The following is a 23040-nucleotide window of genomic DNA, read 5'->3' as shown; positions in this document are numbered from 1 at the left end:
AAATCCAATTTAAAACCTAACCATAAAGATTGGAGTACTCCTGTCCCCTGCACTTACTTAGACCTAAATGAAATGTTGATTTCATTGAGATTAATTATTTCTGTTAACACTGCTTTCTTTCTCAGAATGTTATGATTGTTGTATATTGTTTGAGCGAGTCGAGATGCCAGATAAGGGACATGTAAGAGTGTGTGCGTGCGTGCGTGCGTGCGTGCGTGAGTGCGTGTGTTTACCACAAAACTGTAACAAAGTGACAGGAAGATGAAGGGTGTATTAAACAATGCATCCTCTGTGTATGACTCAAAACAAGCCCTAAAGAAAACCAGAGCTAAACTGTACGACCTAAGGTCTAAGGCCCTGATAAAATGGGTGAGTGCAATCTGTGTAGAATTGATCCTCTTGTTAAACCTTTGGAAAAAAATTATCAAATATTCAAATCTTTCTTTCAACCATTAGATGGTAGTAGGGCTTGGAGAGGTAGGACTAGGCCTATATGATTTGAACAAATAGGCCCTATAGAACAAAGAATCCTCTCCCCAACAACTGTGTCAATATAATCCTCACACAAAACTAAAGTAGATTACACAAACACTCCTCTATTAGATTAAACCCATATGAATTTGAATTTAAAGGATCATCTCTATTTTCGTGGAGTGACTGCATGTCATCATCTCCCGTTATTGTTCCTTTTTTCTAACTGTTAAAAAAAGCATCAAATTACGTAGCCCGTGCGTGAATACAACGCGGGTAATGAAACAAGGTTGAGTTCGAACTGCTCATGTCGTCACTCAGTCACTTCTACAATCAGATATTCTCCTTGTAATACAATCATGACACGGATGCATCACAGCACAGGTCGCAGACACTATTTTCCTCCATAGCACAAACAATACGTTTATATTGGTCCTGATTGGCTCTGCTCTATATAGCCTATAGGCTGTAAACCCAAACAGGATGAACCCAGTAACCCTCTCCGCCTCCCTTTCAGTCTCAACTCACCGCCCCTTTCTACACACCACGTTTACATGCACACCAATATCCCGTTATTATTCGGGATACTCAAGTATTCTGTTTTGAATTGACCCATATAAACATCATATCCCGTTTACAATAACCTGAAAAAGCTTGAATCCCGGTTACGAGAAACCCGGATAAAATGCCTGGGATATGCTGATGTTAGATGGGATAATGTGGCATGTAAACATCTTATCCTGTTTACTGTTGTTTTTCGTGGTCTGCGCAGGCTCCGTTTCGCATACCATCGAAAGGGGAAAGGGGGATACCTATTCAGTTGTTCAGCTGAAATGTGTCTTCCATATTTAACTCAGCCCCTCTGAATCAGAGATGTGCGTGGGGCTGCCTTAATCGACATCCACGTCTTCGGCGCCCGGGGAACAGTCCGTTAACTGCCTTGCTCAGGGGCTCAGGGGCAGAATGACAGATTTTTACCTTGGGTGTTATGCGATGTTTTCATCAGATTGTCAAACAAATCACTTCAAGAAGTAGGCTACTTACACAGTTCGATTCACCAAAATTCCACTATAATTTATTTTGCTGATACTCTGTACTGGACCGTACTTTCTACATTCACCCCTAATATATACAACGTTCTGCTTATAATTTCCGACATTTGGTAGGCCATTTGTTTGTCAACTGTAGTTAGATAGGCCTACATGCAGTTTCTCTTCTGTCATAACTTGTTGACACAGAAGACTAAACAAAGTATTTCACCAGAATGTCTTAAATCGACAGAAAGAATGCATAAGTAATCTCGTTAACACAGGTAAAATTGTCTGTTTCGTTTAGGGACCGGAGAGAAAACGCAATAACTCCAAAACTATGTAAAGATTGGTATTGTGCAAAATGTCCAAATGTGATCAGTTTGACAGGTTTTATGGAAATAAAAAGTTGAGAAAAAGTTAAGTGTCAAAGATAACACAATACATTCGCATTTGCATTTTCTCAAGATATGCTGAAATAAATAACTAATATTTCTCCACTCCTGTTCCTAAAACAAAATGTACATTTGTATTATAATTTTACAGCAAAAAATTCTTAATTCTGCAGGAGTTGATGCTATACATGTGAGAGGTTAAAGGCCTACAGTTAGTGTCTATATTTCAGTTACTATTCCATTTAACCCATATGAACTGGATAAATAGAACCTTGTGAGCGGGATATCAAAGGTGCATGTAACCAGTTTATCCCGAATAAGACCATTAAGCGGGATATGAGCAACTACCCGGAATTCTGTGTGCATGTAAACGTGGTCATGACTGACTGCACCGTGGAGATTACAGTGGTAAATGTGGGGAAATGCGAAAGCCTGAACTCGTTAGAAACAATCCTTCACTTTAACCATCAGTTGAGAGCCATCAATTATTATGGCTGGAGACTGAACAGCTTATGGAAAGACAGTGGCATAGGCCTATAGGTTACCCCTTATCAACACACCATCAACATAGAGGCTAATTACTATGCATTTCAATAGGCTATGTTACTGTACCTTCCATCCAGCGGAACTATTGCTGTCGCCTTTATCCTTGAAATAAGGGACAAAGCGCACCATCCAATCGTAAACCTGCGACAGAGTGAGTCTCTTCTCCGGGACACTCTCAATGGCACGCGTGATGAGGTCCGCGTACGACTGGTTTCCCCACGCGTTCCTCCGGGACGACTTGGCTTTGCGCAGCTGGCCGGTCACGTCGAGGGAAGCCCCGGACATGCATGTAGGAGCACCGGGTGCGATAGGGACCGGGGCGCCGGCTGGATGTTTGAGCTCTACGGGTGCGCCACCTCTTCCCTCCGCTGCTCCGCCGCGGCATGCCGGCACGTTGTATTGAAGCTGCTCCAGTTTGATAGATGCCAGGGGCAGACCTCGATTTGCTTCATCCACTCCCCGTGGGAAATCCTCAGGACACGGCGGCAGCGGCCAGGTACATGACCGAGGCCGGCCCTCCAGCTCGTATTCCAGATTGATTCCAACCTGATGCGCGTCCATGCCGTTCTTCTCCATCATCAGCATCTATCCGTCTGGATTAACGCCGGAGAGGCAAGGTCACTAAAACAGAAACAATCCACTATAATCCTCCAAATGCCTCTGGAATGGTTCAAATAGCCCAAATGTGCCTTCTTGCCTACAAGCAACTGCTACTGTCTGATACAAAAATATGATAAAACAATATCAAAAAGCCAGGAGAGGCGTGGAGTGGGATCATTCTGGAAGAGCATGTATTCTCTATGCAGTATCAGAACAGACCATAAACAACGTGCATCCAGCGCGCAGCACAATAAATTAACCAGGTCCCGGTGATGGTTAAAAATCCATTCTCAAACTCATGTATAGATTCAGCAACACAGACTTGATGAATTGTGACTAGCCTAATGTCCCTTTAAAAACGGTCTGCTGCAGCAACAGTTGATTCCCTTGTCCAACGGCTATACTGGCTGGCAGGCTTGGACGATATATTCGATCAAACCCCAGAATTAAAGCCAATAAAATGTGACTGTCTCTCACGAAGTTTCCACACGCTCACTGTTTCTGTCGTCTGGAATATCCTCTCCGTCTCTGCAGATTAGTGACCGGCTTTCACTCACACGCAAGCGCTCACGCGAAAACAGAACACACACTCATAGCTGATAGTAACACACTGGCTGACTGCGAACTGCGCGCAATTACTCCGCTTAAAAATAGGATCACTCTATGAATCATTTATAAACCCGTAGAATTCCAGACGAAAAAAGCCTCGCAGGCGGCTCGTGGAGCATGCTCTGTTAGTGTCTTCCTTCTCTCACGCCACGAAGACGCCCTGTCGTAAATGCATTACATGTCTTTAATAACCTCCCTTATTTCGTAAGATTTTTGGATTATTACCATACCCTATTCCTTCCACATTGGTACACCGGTGTGTATCAGTCAGTGAGGCTTGAGCATCCAGCGACTAAATTGTAGCGTTGATAAGTGCCGCTTACACATACTTAGACAAGGCTTGGAACAAGGCACTCCCTGTATAACAGGTTAAGTGAAAGGAAATATCTATACTATTCTGTATACAGCATCGTTTCACATTGCTATTCCACGTTTTTATTCACAATTCTTAAAATCCTTTGGGAAATTCGATTTTATTGTTTTATGTTTATTGATTTGGGAATAAATAATAAGGCCTAAATAAATACCAATTGAGGGGGAACGAAATATTGTGCTTTAGCTATCGAAATTGTGATGATCTTCCAGTCCTGCATATGATCGTCAATCAAATGTATACCTGTTGCTGAGAGAGACTGGGATGAGCATGAAACGTTCACCTCAAGAGTGCGGCATCTATAAACCTAGAATGTCTTATTGTGCACGCCAGTTCAGTTACATCAACTGCCAACACTGTATTGAATAATTATTATATATTTATTATTGAACAAATATTTAATATAAAATTATGACCGCGTTCATTAATGCTACCAAATAAATATTTCTTAATTTAAGCATGAGCGTCTGCCAGATTCCCTATGCATATTCCCTATGTCTGAGACAAGAAAATCAGTAAAGCCGAAATTACATATCCTGTGAAATAATAATTGGCTCGCGGTTTCATTTCATACCATGCTTTCTCTACACGGGTGTTTTCTCCCAGCAGAAAGAGAGGGGGAGCGAGTTGTGAATGTCACACTCAATTGGCGCCCGCGGACTGCAACCATGCCCACGTCTATAGGGGGGGATTCTGCCTGCGCAGCGATCCAGTAGCACTGCCTTGCATGACCCCTCATTGTGTTCAAGTTGTGGGGTATCCATACTGAACTCAGTCCAACTCAAGTGTCTCTCTACTTACCACTTTATGCATTGGCTGTTATTCTATAAAATGAAGGGGGCTTTGTCTGTTATGCACATGTAGTTTGATATAAAGTTATTATATTCGACTATATTCTATTCTACTTCATTTAATTATATTCGACTATATTCTATAATACACTAAGGGTACAAAACATTAGGAACACTAATATTGAGTTACAACCCCTTTTTCCCTCGGAACAGCCTAATTTCATCGGGGCATGGACTCTACAAGGTGTCAAGCCTTCCAGAGGGATGCTGACCCATGCTTACTCCAATGCTTCCCACAGTTGTGTCAAGTTGGCTGGAGGTCCTTTGGGTGGTGGACCATTCTTGATACACATGGGAAACTGTTGAGCGTGAAAAACCCAGCAGCGTTGCAGTTCTTGACACAAATTGTCGCCCCTAGCCCATACTACCATACCCCGTTCAAAGGCACTTAAATCTTTTGTCTTGCCCATTCACCCTCTGAATGGCACACATACACAATCCATGTCTCAATTGTCTCAAGGCTTTAAAATCATTAATTAACCCATCTCCTCCCCTTCATCTACATTGATTGAAGTAGATTTAACAGGTGACATCAATAAGGGATCATAGCTTTCACCTGGATTCACCTGGTCATGGTCATGGAAACAGCAGGTGTTCTTAATGTTTTGTAAACAGTGTATATTCTATAATATATTCTATTCTATAACCCCATTATCCTGTTTTCAATGGAAAATCCCCTGCACTATTGACAGCTTGGTTGTCAGGGGCAACCATATCCTCAAATGCTGGTAAAGTGGAATGCTTTCATGGTGACTAAACAGGTCTATCACAACATGAGATGTGAAAGAGAAAGAGTGGGGGACAAGAGGAGGGAAGGAGAGGGTGAGAGTGACAGAGGGAAAGAGAGAGAGAGTGGGGGGGGCAATACAAGGAGGGGGAGAGGGGGAGGGTTGGGAGATGATGTGTGTGAGAGAAGGGGAGGGTGAGAAGAGAAGGAAGAGTAGAGTGTGAAAGAGTGAAGGAGAGGGGGGAACAAAAACAGGAGGGGAGGAGTAGAGGGTGAGAGAGAGGGAAAATGAGGGAGAGATGCCATAAATGAGAAACCGAGGGGTAATTCAAAACACATGGCCCCTGCCCTGCGGTCTGGAGAGGAGATTTTTATGCACCACAGTGAAGTTGTAACTGGAATGCGGTGTGACTCCTATTCTATGGAATGCAAACACTGAACCACTGCCAGCTGAGTTGAGTGGAGCTGAGCGGATGTGTGTAGTGATCTATTATAGCCCGTAGCAAGCTAAGCTTTTGGGCATTGGCACTGACAAACAACCATGGAAGCTCCAAACTCAAACAACAGCAACAACAACAGGAGAAAAATCAGTGAGGGAAGATCTTTGAACCAATCAACCTCTAGCTAACTACACTGTAAAAAAAAAAAATATACTGTTGTTTAATGGTAACTTACTGGCAGCTAGTTACGTGTAAATTACTATAAAAATATTTAAAATAGGAATTTAAGGTAACATACTAAATCTTTTTTACAGTAACGTACAGGTAACTGGCCTGCCAGTCCCATAAAAACATGTTCTTTACAGTGTATCATACCAGGATTACTACTGATGTGTTTACTGGGATGGGATGATGATGTCACTCCCACCCTTGTGTTGAGAAACAACGACGGACTGACTGACTATAGCTCCAGTTAGGCATGTCAGAAGAGTAGACTCTCACATGTACAACATGTGAGGCATGTCCACTGAACCAAATGTATCCTTTTAAAAACCCTTCTGAACTTGACTTTGAGAGCCAGACTGCATTCTTGCGCTGTACTGTTCAGGTACTCAACTGTGAGCCCAATCTTAGCTCTAAGACCCTTTAACATTACTTCATCTCCCTCCCTCTCAACCTTTCTCTCGTTTTCTCTTTCTGCTCATCAATGATGTTCCCTCCCTCTAGCCCTCCTTCCTCTACAACCCACTGCTGTTACATAAGGAGAGCTGTGGGTGTTGTTTTGTGGTGCGACTTGGGGGTTGTGTGTGTGGTGTGTGTGTGTGTGTGTGTGTGTGGAAACAGCGGGAAAGGAAGTCTGGTTGTCTGCAGCCAGTACACAGCCCATGGTCATCCCAGGAATATGTCTCCTCCTTGGGCCTGGGCTGCCTGGAGGCCTCGTCTGCAGCCAACCATGTGGCTTCTCAATGTGACAGAACCATGGAGAAACACTCCACTCTCCTCAGCTCCTAGCCTGGTCCCACGTCTGTTTGTGTCATTTGATGTGACAATGACCATAGCAGTTGGTTTGCATGAATAGATCTGGGACCAGGCTACTCAACTCTACTTCTCTCACTTTTTAGTACTTTCCCAAAGACAAAAAGGCAGTGTTTTATTTTTCTCCCAAGTATTGCCACTGGCGGTAGTGTGTTGGTTTGACTAGCAATTCCTACCTTTTATTAGGTGGAAAGCAAACCACAATGCAAAATTGGCCCTTTGATGAAGGTGTGGTATTACCGATGTGGTATTAGTAATATTTTAAAGGAGCAATCTGCATCTACATTAATTTTTGGACTTATATGTACCCATTGATTCTTGAAGAATCCAACTTAAAAATGCCTCATGAGCTTAGTTCAACTGTCGTACCCCATCAGAACCCAAAATACAGTTGAAGTCAGGAGTTTACATACACTTAGGTTGGAGTCATTAAAACTCGTTTTTCAACCACTCCACAAATTTCTTGTTAACAAACTACAGTTTTGGCATGTCGGTTAGGACATCTACTTTGTGCATGACACAAGTCATTTTCACAACAATTGTTTACAGACAGATTGCTTAACTTATAATTCAATGTATCACAATTCCAGTGGGTCAGAAGTTTACATACACTAAGTTGACTGTGCCTTTAAACAGCTTGGAAAATTCTAGAAAATGATGTCATGGCTTTAGAAGCTTCTGATAGGCTAATTGACATAATGAGTCAATTGGAGGTGTACCTGTGGATGTATTTCAAGGCCTACCTTCAAACTCAGTGCATTTTTGCTTGACATCATGGGAAAATCAAAAGAAATCAGCCAAGACCTCAGAAAACTAATTGTAGATCTCCACAAGTCTGGATCATCCTTGGGAGCAATTCCAAATGCTTGAAGGTACCACTTTCATCTGTACAAGTGTAACGGATGTGAAATGGCTAGCTAGTTAGCGGGTACGCGCTACTAGCGTTTCAATCAGTTACGTCACTTGCTCTGAAACCTAGAAGTAATGTTGCCCCTTGCTCTGCAAGGGCCGTGGCTTTTGTGGAGCGATGGGTAACGACGCTTCGTGGGTGACTGTTGTTGATGTGTGCAGAGGGTCCCTGGTTCGCGCCCGTGTCGGGGCGAGGGGACGGTTTAAAGTTATACTGTTACATTGATGCTGTTGACCCGGATCACTGGTTGCTGCGGAAAAGGAAGAGGTTGAAAGGGGGGTGAGTGTAACGGATGTGAAATGGCTAGCTAGTTAGCGGGTACGCGCTACTAGCATTTCAATCAGTTATGTCACTTGCTCTGAAACCTAGAAGTAATGTTGCCCCTTGCTCTGCAAGGGCTGCAGCTTTTGTGGAGCTATGGGTAACAACGCTTCGTGGGTGTCAGTTGTTGATGTGTGCAGAGGGTCCCTGGTTCGCGCCCGAGGTCGGGGCGAGGGGACGTACTAAAGTTATACTGTTACACAAACAATAGTACGCAACTATAAATACCATGGGACCACGCAGCCATCATACCGCTCAGTAAGGAGACGCGCTCTGTCTCCTAGAGATGAACGTACTTTGGTGCGAAAAGTGCAAATCAATCCCAGAACAGCAGCAAAGGACCTTGTGAAGATTCTGGAGGAAACAGGTACAAAAGTGTCGATATCCACAGTAAATCGAGTCCTATAAATCGCCATAACCTGAAAGGCCGCTCAGCAAGGAAGAAGCCACTGCTCCAAAACTGCCATAAAAAAGCCAGACTAGTTTGCAACTGCACATGGGGACAAAGATTGTACTTTTTGGAAAAATGTCCACTGGTCTGATGAAACAAAAATAGAACTGTCATTATGTTTGGAGGAAATAGGGGGAGGCTTGCAAGCCGAAGAACACCTTCCCAACCGTGAAGCACGAGGGTGGCAGCATCATGTTGTGGGAGTGCTTTGCTGCAGGAGGGACTGGTGCACTTCACAAAATAGATGGAATCATGAGGTAGGAAAATTATGTGGATATATTGAAGCAACTACTCAAGACATCAGTCAGGAAGTTAAAGCTTGGTCGCAAATGGGTCTTCCAAATGGACAATGACCCCAAGCATACTTACAAAGTTGTGGCAAAATGGCTTAAGGCCAGCAAAGTCAATGTATTGGAGTGGCCATCACAAAGCCCTGACCTCAATCCCATAGAAAATTTGTGGGCAGAACTGAAAAAGCGTATGCGAGCAAGGAGACCTACAACCCTGACTCAGTTACACCAGGTCTGTCAGGAGGAATGGGCCAAAATTCACCCAACTTCTTGTGGGAAGCTTGTGGAAGGCTACTCAACACATTTGACCCAAGTTAAACAATTTAAAGGCAATGCTACCAAATACTAATTGAGTGTATGTAAACTTCTGACCGACTGGGAATGTGATGAAATAAATAAAAGATGAAATAAATCACTCTACTATTATTCTGACATTTCACATTCTTAAAATAAAGTGGTGATCCTAACTGACCTAAAACAGGGAATCTTTACTGGGATTAAATGTCAGGAATTGTGAAAAACTGAGTTTAAATGTATTTTGGTAAGGTGTATGTAAACTTCCCACTTAAACTCTATAAGGTTGTTTTACTCCAATGTTTGTAAACAAAGTAAATGTAGACAAACACTATATAGCCTCCAACATGGTTAAAACAATCATTTTGATATCAAGGATGGTCAGTCCTTGCAGCCATAGTTGTGTCTATGAATTTGAGAGTGGTTACATTTCTCCAGGCCCATCCCTCAGCTTTTTACCAAAACAGGGGTGGGAGTACGCTTTGTTGTTGTTTCAACTGCTGATTCCCACTTTAAGAATTCCCCTTCAGCACACAGTGTTCCGCGTTCAGTGAGCCCTGTGTGTGTGTGTGTGTGGCAGACAGACAGTCTTCCCTCTGCCACACCTGCCTAAGAGAGATTTAGCTAACGCTATCCGACACCTAGCGCTAATCCTCTTTCAGATTGCACCCACCATCCATGAAATCCACTCACACAGGGAGAGAAAATACACAGTGATGCAGCGCAGGCAGAGGTGTTACAAAGATAATCTTCCCCGTCACTTTCGTCCTCTGTTTTTAAGGAAACAGAAAGGAAATTTGACAACTAAAGAATTACAGCAGTCAGATGGATGCAACCAGAGCCATATTGTATGGTTGAGAGGGATGAGAGAAAAGAAATGAGAAAAAGGTCTGGCTGTACAACCGGTTGGCAAACGTACTGCAAATTGAGAAATCATGTGACTAAACTGATTAAAAAGAAGAAACTACACTATGAAACAAAGATATATGACAAAGAATGATAGTAAAACGCTTTGGAGCCGCTTAAATGAAATTTTGGGCAAAAAGGCAAACTCCGCTCCACCATTCATTGAATCAGATGGCTCATTCATCACAAAAACCACTGATATTGCCAATTAGTTTAAGGATTTTTTCATTGGCAAGATTAGTAAACTTAGGCATGACATGCCAGCAACAAATGCTGACACTACACATTCAAGTACATCTGACCAAATTATGAAAAACAAGCACTGTAATTTTGAATTCTGTAAATTAAGTATGGAAGAGGTGAAAAAAGGATTGTCTATCAACAATGACAAGTCACCAGGATTTAACAGCTTGGATGGAAAATTACTGAGGATAATAGCGGACGATAAATGGCACATCTATTTGCCATATCTTCAATTTAAGCCTACTAGAAAGTGTGTACCCTCAGGCCCGGAGGGAAGCAAAAGTTATTCCTCTACCTAAGAATAGTAAAGCCCCCTTTTTATTTTTTATTTTTATTTCACCTTTATTTAACCAGGTAGGCTAGTTGAGAACAAGTTCTCATTTGCAACTGCGACCTGGCCAAGATAAAGCATAGCAGTGTGAACAGACAACAACACAGAGTTACACATGGAGTAAACAATAAACAAGTCAATAACATGGTAGAAAAAAAGAGAATCTATATACAATGTGTGCAAAAGGCATGAGGAGTTAGGCAATAAATCAAATAATTACAATTTAGCAGATTAACACTGGAGTGATAAATCATCAGATGATCATGTGCAAGTAGAGATACTGGTGTGCAAAAGAGCAGAAAAGTAAATAAATAAAAGCAGTATGGGGGGTGAGGTAGGTAAATTGGGTGGGCTATATACTGATGGACTATGTACAGCTGCAGCGATCGGTTAGCTGCTCGGATAGCAGATGTTTAAAGTTGTTGAGGGAGATAAAAGTCTCCAACTTCAGAGATTTTTGCAATTCGTTCCAGTCGCAGGCAGCAGAGAACTGGAAGGAAAGGCGTCCAAATGAGGTTTTGGCTTTAGGGATGATCAGTGAGCCAGTAACTGGCTCAAATACCCGACTAATGAGCCTGTTACCAACCCTTGCTATACTTCTGTGAAAAAATTGTTTGACCAGATACAATGCTATTTTACAGTAAACAAATTTACAACAGACTTTCAGCACACTTATAGTGAAGGACATTCAACAAGCACAGCACTTACACAAATGATTGATGATTGGCTGAGAGAAATTGATGATAAAAATATTGTGGGGGCTGTTTTGTTAAACTTCAGTGCGGCTTTTGACTTTATCAATCATAGTCTGTTGCTGGAAACACGCATGTATTATGGCTTTACACCCCCTGCTATAATGTGGATAAAGAGTTACCTGTCTAACAGAACACAGAGGGTGTTCTTTAATGGACGTCTATCCGACATAATCCAGGTAGAAACAGGAATTCTCCAGGGCAGCTGTCTACGTCCCTTGCTTTTTACAATCTTTACTAACGACATGGCTTTGAGTAAAGCCAGTGTGTCTCTGTATGCGGATGACTTAACACTATACACGTCAGCTACTACATCGACTGAAATGACAGCAACAAAGAGCTGCAGTTAGTTTCAGATTGGGTGGCAAGGAATAAGTTAGTCCTAAATATTTCAAAAACTAAAAGCATTGTATTTGGGACAAATCATTCACTAAACCCTAAACCTCAACTAAATCTTGTAATGAATAATGTCAAAATTGACCAAGTTGAGACTAAGCTGCTTGGAGTAAACCTGGATTGTAAACTATCATGGTCAAAACATATTGATAGAACAGTAGCTACGATGGGAAGAGCACTATCAACAAGGCAGGTTCTACAGGCCCTAGTTTTGTCACACCTAGACTACTGTTCAGTTGTGTTGTCAGTTTTCAACTGGCTCAGAACAGGGCAGCACGGCTGGCGCGTGGATGTACACAGAGAGCTAACAATAATAATATGCATGTCAATCTTTCCTGGCTCAAAGTGGAGGAGAAATTGACTTCATCCCTACTTGTATTTGTGAGCGGTATTGACATGTTGAATGCACCATGCTGTCTGTTTGAACCACTGTCATACAGCTCAGACACCCATGCATATCCCACAAGACATGCCACCAGAGGTCTCTTCACAGGCCCCAAGTCCAGAACAGACTATGGAGGTGCACAGTACTAAATAGAGCCATGGTTACATGGAACTCTATTCCACATCAGGTAACTGATGTAAAATTTGATTTAAAAAACAGATTAAAATACACCTTCTGGAACAGCGGGGACTGTTAAGACAAACAGACATGTATACAAACTCACGATAACATACGCACTATACACACACGCGTTATAGATATGTGGTAGTAGAGTCGGGGCCTGAGGGCACACACAATACGTTGTGAAATCTCTTATGAATGTATTGTAATGCTTTTAAAATGTATAACTGCCTTAATTTTGCTGGACCCCAGGAAGAGTAGCTGCTGCCTTGGCAAAGCACATTTCAACAAAAATTACTTGGACATTCCAGGATTTCAAAGGGCACCAACCACCAATTCAATAAACCATCAAGTTAGTTCTTAAAAATAAAACATTTGATACTTGGAATACTTAAGATTATACAAATCTTTTTTTTGTGTGAGCCTATACAACACTATTGCTAACCTTAGAGCCGTTTAATCGTGCAAATAACATTTTAAGAAAAGTATAATTTAAGAATCTTTCCCAGTATGACTGCAGGTAAACCGATTAACATAAAAATGAACAAAATATAAGCCACAAGTTAGAGTTCAAGAATGAGATATTGCATTAAGACAACATTCTGTTTTGATCCATAATAAATACAAAACACATAACTGGATGCAACCACGAGATAAAAACAGACAAAGCAACTATTATGTGTAATATAAATACACAGTAAATGTGTAATTGAAATGACCCAGTCCTGTGGACCAGGGGTCCAATTCAGTCAATTTATGAATCAAAACAATTCCTCATATTAAACAACAGCAATTTATTAATCATTTACGTTCATGAAACTGAACTGTCTCCTACCCGGCTGTATACATTTAAATATCCCTCCTTTGAAAAATGTAGCAGGAGTTCCCATGAAGTGGTCTGACCACTGTGGTCTGCTGCCCTAGCAGTGATCCCATAATGGACCTGGCTGGCCTGCCTAGTTTACTGTACACTGGAGGAAAGTCCTTGAGCTGGCTCACCAACCACCACAGCTCAGTCCACAGGGTGGAGTAGAAAACAGTTTCAGTTACTGCATAATGAAGTCATTCCCAGGGTTCAAGGCACAACTACTCATGAGAGAGAGTTTGCCTACAGTCTGCAGAAGAGAGCACTCGTTCACTACCCCTCAATGTGATCTCACAAATGGACTGGTGGAAATATGTTGGGTTCTACCTCTAGCACATGCCTATACCAATTCAATGAGGGGAAGTGATCAAATGCACACTCCAGGGGAGAAGAGAATTGGATCAGAACGACTGAGGGGCCTGGTAGGAATGTAGAGGTATAGAACATTGGGTGTGACAAGGTGGGAGAGGGCTACGCGGCTTTGTGAGGGACATCACCGGGTGCTTTCCTCCCTGTCTCCCCCATCTCTAAACATTCTTGAGAGTCCCGCTTCACTGCATGCGACAGGCGATTGAGGTGATCAGGGCCGGTGCGCTCTCGCCACCCCTCCTTCACTCAGCTGTCTCAGCAGGTCACCTGTGGCCCCTGAAGCCTTCAGGGTCTGCTACATCACAACATGTGAGTTGCATACTCAATATACTAATAGATACTGATGTATTATATACAAGTATTACAGGTAGTATCTTTTAGTCTCCATTTTTCATTTCATGTGTGAAACTACCAGGAAATATACTTGTCTCAGCCTATACATTCCTGTGTTAAATCATGTGAGGCAGGATTTATTTTCTCTGTAATTTCTATTATCTCAGTGGTCACAGGTTAACACAGAGGAGAGTGAGAATGGAAGATAGAGAGAATAACAAAAATAAAACTTGGATTAGAAAGAAAAAAATAGAGTTCAGAGGGTCGTATCTCATTAAACAATTGAGAAAGTTAATTAGGCAGCGCTGATAATTATTGCCATGGCAACCTGAGCGCGCTCATGCAAATTTGATTAAGGAGTTGCTGGTTGTTTATCTGCACTGGTGAGACAGAGATGGCGTTCCAAATGCCAGCCTATTGCCTATGTAGTGAACTACTTTTGACCAGGGCCCTGTTCACATTAAGTGCACTATATAGGGAATAAAGTGCCATTTGGCATAAAACCCAGAGGCAGCATAGCAGGGCCAGCGAAGAACCCCAGAGACCCCTACAGGCGAGATGGTGTAGCTGCATGTTCTCTTAGTAAACCCATTCCAGAGTTTTTCTAAATAAGATCACCTCATGGAGCAGAGCATGACTGTGGTATTGCCAACATTCCTTTACAACAGACTATCACAAGCATTAAGATGTTACTAAAATAAATAATACCAGCCAAAAGGCAAAAAACTGATAGCTTTGCTACTGACCCTCAAAATTGGAAACAAAGGCACAGGATGTGGGTCTTTGATTGGCCTTCAACACTGTCCTTTTAAAATCAACAATGATCAGTTCAATTCACAATATGAATCTTTGACTATATTATGACCCCAATGTCTGCTACCATCTATTCATTGGTACAGAACACTAACAATAATATATTTCCTAAATGGATGCATCTACCTAATAATGGTTTCATTTTCCTTCCTAGATGGAGAACATTTGTGAAACAACTGGCATGAGTTGATAGTAATCCATTGAGGTAGGACGACATCGGGTTGTTTCTAGATTCAACAAGAGAGAGCAGATCACAGTACACATGTTGCCCTCTGGTGGAAAAGAGATCAACAATTATAAGAACACAACATTCAAAATGAGCGACATGTTGACAGAATCTAGTAGAATCCAACACTGCATTGACCATGGAAATACAAGTAATAAAAATGAGCCACATTGTAGATAGAATTCGACACTGTCGACAGCTTGCGCATCAAATGGATATTGTGAAGGATAAACACCCTTTATCATGTATGAAGTAGCAGTGATTGCTACTTCTTACTCCCATAAAACTACAGATTGGTTTTGAGGACAGATTGCTTTTTCAAATTGTTTTTGATTTAACAAACCCACAAGTAATAATCAGAAACAAAAAGAGACATGAGTAAAAGTCATCACCTTGGGAGAGTAACTGACACATTTTACGTGTTCCCAGAACAGACAATCACATTCAGTTAGCTAAAAAATCCATTAATTAGCAGAAAAATCCCTTAATTAGCCATCCCAGGAGCTTTCTCAGTAGATGGCGTCGTGTAAAGTAAAAAGGTAAAACTGGGGACATGAAAGCAACACAGCAGAGACCCAGCGGGAGATTTCTCTAGGGACTAAACTAATCCTCCTTTCCCACCATCATCTCATCTCACACAGCAAAGAGAGGAGTATGGATTATTACTGTTTATTATACAAATATCAAACAAAGATATTAATTGTAATTACCATCATGTCACTGTTTAAAGATTTTTTTAATGCATTCTTCTTAACTGAATTTCATACACATCTGCCAATAATGGGATCCTTTTCAACCAACTGCCGAATAATTGTATAAAAATAGCAAAAACATAACGACTGTCTCACACACAAACTGGTTTGTTTCTTCCTCATTTCTTTAAAGCCAATTTGGACCCTCAGTTCATAGCCTTGTCGGAGTGGATTACTAAAATGTCTAGCGGTCTGTCTGGGTAACGTTACCCTCTGTCTTGACAGTAACATGGTTTTCAGTGAAACCAACGGCACTTAAAATATCCACGAATTCAGAGTGAATAGCAAATTTATAAGATTGTTTTTTGTAACAGAGCGGTGTTTCATTTAGTTTAGAATAATAAATAAACCTGTTAAACAAATGGTTCATATGCACCAATCTGTTACAGTAAGTCTTATGATAAGCTTCAAGAAGCCTGCATATGTGTATAGGTTAAATTAGTTTAAATAGCATTTTAAATCTGAGCTCAGACAGACACTACTTTGTCAGTACAAGTGAGATGAGCAAAAAAAAAAAAAAAACATGTTATAATATACATTTGAAGCAGACAGACCAACAAAAAAAACATCCAAACCAAAATAATATATTATTTTTACAAACGTCTCCCTATATCAGGGTTGCTTATATATCCCTTTGTCACAGCTTGTACAGTACAGGAAGTTTTGATTGATTGGTTGTTCAGAGATGTGACCACTCCTAACTAATACTAACCCCTCCCATTACATTGTCCAGGGAGGTGCTATGTGCAAATTTGAAATGGCACACTATTCCTTAATTAGCTTTGTAGTGCACTAAGGGAAATAGGGTGCCATTTTGAATGCGACCTATATCAGAAGAGAAGGCGTGGGCTTCTTCCCTGGCCACGCCTCCTTGGCATATTTCTTCTTGCGTGGTTCGTTGAGCGCCTCGGGCGTGTAGAGTCCAGGGGCAGGGTTAGCAGCAGGGTTGAGGGTGACGGAGGGCTGTGCTGAGGCTGAGGTGGGGGAGAGGTCCACCTCTGGAGCAGGGTTAGGGAAGACCAGCGGCAGGCCCCCCAGGATAGTAGCTCCAGCCTGGGCCGCGGCGGGGAGGGAGCCGGCCTCTCCACTGGTGGGTGGGAGGTCTCCATAGAGCCCTCCACTGAAGGGGAAGTTCTGCATGCGTCTGGCCACAGAGTCCTCCAGACCTAGTGTAGCGTGACCCTCCATCTTCCTCTTCTGATTGGGTAGCAGGGTTTAGGTGGGAATGAGAAGATTGAAGATGGCAATACAGTAGCGTCAATTATGAAGCACTGAAGTACTCTGACAAATGTCTTTAAAAGGGATTTATAAATTAAAAATGGGATTGATTGATATGATCAATCTCGATTTTTCAACATACACCCACTTTTAGCAAAGATTAATTGATTGCGATCGGTCAACACCAAGGTTATTGTAGTTGTTTAATTTCTCTTATTTTTTAAATTTGAAATTCAGTTTGTTTTCAGACCTGATTTGCTCATTTGTTTTTTGTTTTAGTAATATAACGTTACAAATATTTCTATTTTTATATTATTTCGATTCGGTTTTAGTGTTAGGAACAGAAATCAGGCATTTGTGTTGTATAGTAATAAATAAGGTGATGTAAGGTCATAGATAGGGTTAGGTTTAAATTATTAATTCAATCTCATTTTGACATGGATTTAAAAGCAATAGCGCCGAGAATGGTGCAAAAAATATGGCCGAAAGAAACTCTCTCATCCATGTTTATGTAACGGATGTGAAATGGCTAGCTAGTTAGCGGGTACGCGCTACTAGCGTTTCAATCAGTTACGTCACTTGCTCTGAAACCTAGATGTAGTGTTGCCCCTTGCTCTGCAAGGGCCGCGGCTTTTGTGGAGCGATGGGTAACGACGCTTCGTGGGTGTCAGTTGTTGATGTGTGCAGAGGGTCCCTGGTTCGCGCCCGGGTCGGGGCGAGGGGACGTACTAAAGTTATACTGTTACATTTACACCAATCCAATGCTTTTTTACTTTAGTTGTACATGTAAGAATAAGGTATTTTCATAGATATCGGTTTTACCATTTAGAAATGAAAGCACATTATGTACCTAGTCCCCCATTTGAAGGTGTCATAAGTATTTGGCCAAATTCACTTCTATGTGTATTAGAGTAGTCCCCAAATTTTTTGGGGGGGGTTGTGTTTCAGATTAAGTTGTGCCCAATAGATATGAATGGTAAATAATGTATTGTCATTTTGGAGTCACTTTTATTGTAAATAAGAATAGAATGTTTCTGAACACCTCTACATTAATGTCGATGCTACCATGATGACGGATAATCATGAATGAATCGTGAATAAGGATGAGTAAGAAAGTTACATAAATAAGGTATAAATAAATAAAAAGCTAGATACATTTACACACCAGCTTCAGTAGCTTAAACCCCATTTCAATTTTTGCCCAAAGTAAGAAAAAGGAAACAAAAAAAGCATAAAGTAAGAGATGGACTTGAAGTAAAACAACTTTTGCAACTTTTCCCAAGAATCATCCCCGGCATAAAGTAAGAGATGGACTTGAAGAAGTTTACCTTGATAGGGACAACAGCAGTCTGTACCATGTTCCTGAAGCGCCCTACTGACGGGTCCACGTCCTCTGTAACAACAAGAAAACACACAGGATTACATTATTCATTGTGTGTGCGTGCGCATCTACATTCGTACACGGGTGTGTGTTCTTGCATGTCTGTGTGCAGGCGTGTGTGTATGTGAACATGAGTGTCATCATCAACCCTAACTACAGTAACACACCTGGGTTGATGACCTCCTCCTCCTCGCTGAAGGAGACCCTGCTGCTCCTCCTCTTCCTCTTGGGCCTCACGATGTCCAGGTTTCCATCCTCGATGGTCAGGGTGGAGATACGCTTGTTGTGGGCCGTGTTGAACTCGGTCAGGTTCTAGAACAGGGGAAACAAAAGGATAGCTGTGGTCAGGGTCATCAAACAGATCGAGAAACAAGAAAATTATACTACATAAGTGCTTGCACAAAAGATGAATCTCTCTCACAAGAACACATGACACACCCTTACCTCCAGCTCGGTCTCCTCCTCAGGTAGACCCAGTAGTCCTTTGAGCTCCTCATCCTCCCCTGCCTTCACCTCTCCCCCAGGTATGGTGCTGGTCTGAGGCTGGGGCTTCTCTCTCAGGGTGTAGACCCGTGTGGACGCCCCAAACGACATAGTGGAGTCGATGGGCACCTGCTGGGGCTTGTGGGGCTCCAGACGGATATGACCGAGAAACGTACCATGAGCTGAGGGGACAGTGTAACATGGATTGTGCTTTTTCGAAGTTTCATTTCATGCTGAAAGTTGAAATACTGTATATTGTATTTGGCATCTACAATGATGTGGCATGACCCAAATATTTTTGTACCAGGGACCAGCAAGCTATGGCTCTCTTTCTTGGAACGAATATTTACACTGAAACAAACACTTGACAACTAACTTAGTGTCAGACGACCAAGGAACACTGCAGGATATTAAGAAGTATAGATACTCACTACTGTTGAGGTCGATCAGGAAAACCCTCTTGAGGTGTCTGTGGTAGACCAGGGCTGAGTGGACACGAGAACACGACTGGTGGTCTATGGTGAAGTCACACACGTCTGGATTCCGCCCAAACAGATAATATTTCTTCTCATCAATGATTAGCTTCTACAAAATTAAAAAAGGCAGGATGAAATGTGAAGAGAGTTGCCTATCTAAGATCATGGACTGGTATTGCAATTGTTCTGTATATATACACACAAAATATGTTTTATTGTCACATACACCAGATAGGTGCAGTGAAATGTGTAGTTTTACAGGGTCAGCCATAGTAGTATAGTGCCCCTGGAGCAAATTAGGGTTAAGTGCCTTGCTCAAAGGCATTTTAGGGTTATATTATGTGTAGGTCTTTGACAGCCTTGGAATCCAAGGGGTCACTTGATACAAGCCACGTATTCTGCACACAGGCATTGCTCTTGCTTCTTCTATGTGTGGTCATTTTTGGTCCAGCACCAAAAGCTGTTATTGTCATGAAGGTGGAAGTTGGGGTCAGGGTTAAGACTAGGCTAGTAGACTTACCTCTACTAGCTTGTCTCCCTTCACCACATCTAGATGGAGTCCAGGTGGAGGTTTCCCTGCCCTGACAAAATACACATATGGCAGACACGCACAGTGAACGTTAATTGCATGCCATAATTATGCCATTATTCAAGACTGTGGTTTCACTGCCTTGCTGCGAAAGTAGTTGAACAAGACTGTGGGTTTGCATGCCATTTCTTCTAATAATTTGTGTAAACTGCCCAAGCAATACTCTTACTGTAATTCTTATCTCGGGAAAGGAATAGGATTGCAAATCCTGCATAACAATAAGCATTCGGGAACACCAATAATGTTACACCATACAGCTTTATCAAACCTTGAAGCTGGATTTCACTGACAATTTAACGTTAGTTAGTAGAATGTTCTTCAACAGCTAGCATACGACTGTAACTGAGCACTTCAAGATCATAGCCAAGTTAGCCAGATAGCTTGCTACACTACAGCCTATTTCGATACGACAATCTTGTTTATTTCGCCGACATGGACCTTACAACACTCTACTGCATGCTTTTGATTTTTGACAGTCAAAATTATGCATTAGACATCGTCGCAGGTCTTACCATGACGGGCAGTCAAAAAGAGGTGTGTTAGTGCTTGAGTTTGCTGCCATCTTACAACGTATACTAGTGAATGCTGGGAAAGTGAGGACTTCAGGTTAGTTTGTAGAACGCTGGGTATCGTAGTTTATGATGACATACTTTATTGAAAATTAGCCTACTGTTATTTTGAAGTTTAGATAAAATTGTGGAAGTTTGTCACCATATTGTTGTTGATTATTTTACTAATCAAGACATCAAAATTGTTAGTTATTTTCATTGCAAGCATTCGTTTAGCCAATCAACATTCTACACTGTGCATCAGCTATCATATACCATTGAGGACCTCAAACATAAAATAAATACAAAATAAAACAAGGGCACAGTCAACACAAACCAAAATCTCCCTATTTAAGTGTAAATAATAAATAAACAAATACATTCTAAAGAATTGGTCCCATCAACAAGTATCAGTCATGCATGTTGATAAACCAAAATGTTCTGTCTTTTTATTAAACAAATTCCAATAGCCATTCATGTAAGTGGACCTGAAACAACAGAAGACATTCTCTCGGCCGTAGTGGACCAGAAATGCTTGTCAATGATGAAGAAAATGTGGCCTTCACTCATTAGTAACTCCAAGGAGTGGTTGCATGGAGTACAGGGGAAAGGGAAACGTTAAGACCAAAACTCCCCATTTCTCTACGAGAATTTTTTCCCCCCCCTGTACTAAACACATCCTAATAAAGAAAGCACATCCGTTACTTGATGACAGTCATGCTGAGGTAATCCTGCTTAATGTGTAGCTCCTGTAGACTGATACCCCTGGGCTTTGAGTCTGAGCAGCTCCTGAGCAGATTCAACACCTTACAGGAGGAGAAATAAAGCCATGTAAGAATGTGTATACACTGGCAGCCCAATTCTGATCTTTTCCCCACTAATTGATCTTTTGATAAATCATGTCAGATCTTTTTATGAGTTGATCGGATTGGTCAAAATACAAATTAGGGAAAAGAAATCTCAGAATTGGACAGCCTAAGACTACAGGCCCAATATAATTATCACACAGACAAATCCATTGTCAAGTTGGTTTTGAAACTGCATACCGAGGCCTTATCCAGAAACAACCCCGACCCCAAGACACTTATACCCTTTTCACACTACTTAGCCTAGCCAAGGTTAGCTGTACTGTGTTGTCTTGGTTACACATTGACGCTAGTTGCTGGAACTGTGCTGGTAAGGACAATGTGAAAATAAAAAGATCTGAACCAACATAGAACAGTTCAGGTCACCCCTATAGTCAATCAGGCATTAGAAGCTAGGGTCTAGGCCTCTCAAACAACTCTGGACCTAGAAGCCAGTTCCACTGCATGTTTTAATTGTTCCCCTCTAATCAGGGACTGATTTAGACCTGGGACACCAGTTGTGTGCAATTAATTATCAGGTAGAAAAAGGAAAAGCAGCAGGCTTCGGACCACGTGGGGTAAGAGTTGAGTACCCCTGGTCTAGGCATTGTTTCTGCTGCTGGGCTAAAGAACAGACCTGGCTCTGATTGGTACTCAGCCTGTACGTTGATGTGTCTCTGTCTCCAGCATTACCACCACTACACAGGTTCTTGTTGTGCTGCATGTGGGCCTGCACTACCTCCAGCATGTGAGGTGATCTCATTCAGGTCCTCAAGGCAACAGCGGTTGAAAGCCAACAATGACCTTTGGCCCTGGCAGGAGGTACATAACGGGGGACAAATGTACCATAATCATGCATGTAAATACTAGACTTGAAGTACTGAATGGAATACATTTATCTGAATGATGCGCAGACTTCCAGAGACTGACAAGTCCCTCGGGGGGAACAGTATATTATGCCCTATTTTTCAAAGACCTAGTTTTCAATTGAGCCATTTGTGGACGAAGACCTATAACTGTCCACTTACCGCAGTGTACACCCATAGCTTTACGGCCAACAGTGGTCCAGTCATGTCGTCCAGAGTACAGGATATTGGTTAATTTCATTAAGAAATCAAATACAGACCGGTGTGCAATCAATGCAACACTGCCACAACGGCTTGTGTGTGACCAGGTATTTCATGGTGAAAGAGGTGGATAAACATGATAAGGCCTGAGAAAGGGCTCTAGATTTCTCTACAAACAGGGACCCTAACCTGGTGGAACAGAAACACTCACCTGGTTGACCTCGGTCTCCAACGCTGAAGACTTCCCTGGCAACTGTGGCAGACAGCAGCTGGGACACGACATCATCTGGAGGGCTGACCTCTGTCACAGCAGGTCAATGGAAAAGCATCATAATTTGGTACACTAAAGTTAATCTACTTCCTAAAGATAGGAACGCTAGCTCAATGCATTCCAAGACAACATTGTGTCATTGTGCAGTAAGCAGTTATGGGTTATGTGATGGCATCAGGGTTAAAATAAACACCTTGGTTTTCTTCTGTCCTGACTGGGAGGTGGTGAATCCACCTGGGGACTGGTGGTACCTGTATTCACTTCCCATAT

At 41.9% G+C, this 23040-nt stretch overlaps 1 protein-coding gene and 2 pseudogenes across 1 annotated transcript in view; all 3 read right to left on the bottom strand.

The window, feature by feature from the left end:
• Window positions 1-3968, bottom strand: part of LOC129831041 (forkhead box protein O6-like) — a 57707-nt gene extending 53739 nt beyond the window's left edge. The window contains exon 1 of the mRNA XM_055894030.1: window positions 2507-3968. Within this exon, the coding sequence (XP_055750005.1) occupies window positions 2507-3025 (519 nt within the window). The 5' untranslated portion in view covers window positions 3026-3968. The remainder of the gene's footprint in view (window positions 1-2506) is intronic.
• Window positions 3969-15795: 11827 nt separating this feature from the next.
• Window positions 15796-20607, bottom strand: LOC129831040 (nuclear inhibitor of protein phosphatase 1-like; annotated as a pseudogene).
• Window positions 20608-21061: 454 nt separating this feature from the next.
• On the bottom strand, window positions 21062-22539 carry LOC129830582 (replication protein A 32 kDa subunit-like; annotated as a pseudogene).
• Between the last annotated feature and the right edge of the window lie 501 nt (window positions 22540-23040).

This window comes from Salvelinus fontinalis, chromosome 32 (genome assembly GCF_029448725.1).
Source record: "Salvelinus fontinalis isolate EN_2023a chromosome 32, ASM2944872v1, whole genome shotgun sequence".
Taxonomy (NCBI): domain Eukaryota; kingdom Metazoa; phylum Chordata; class Actinopteri; order Salmoniformes; family Salmonidae; genus Salvelinus; species Salvelinus fontinalis.
The sequence above is the reverse complement of the archived record's forward strand: the minus strand, read 5'-3'. Positions and strand labels throughout refer to the sequence as shown.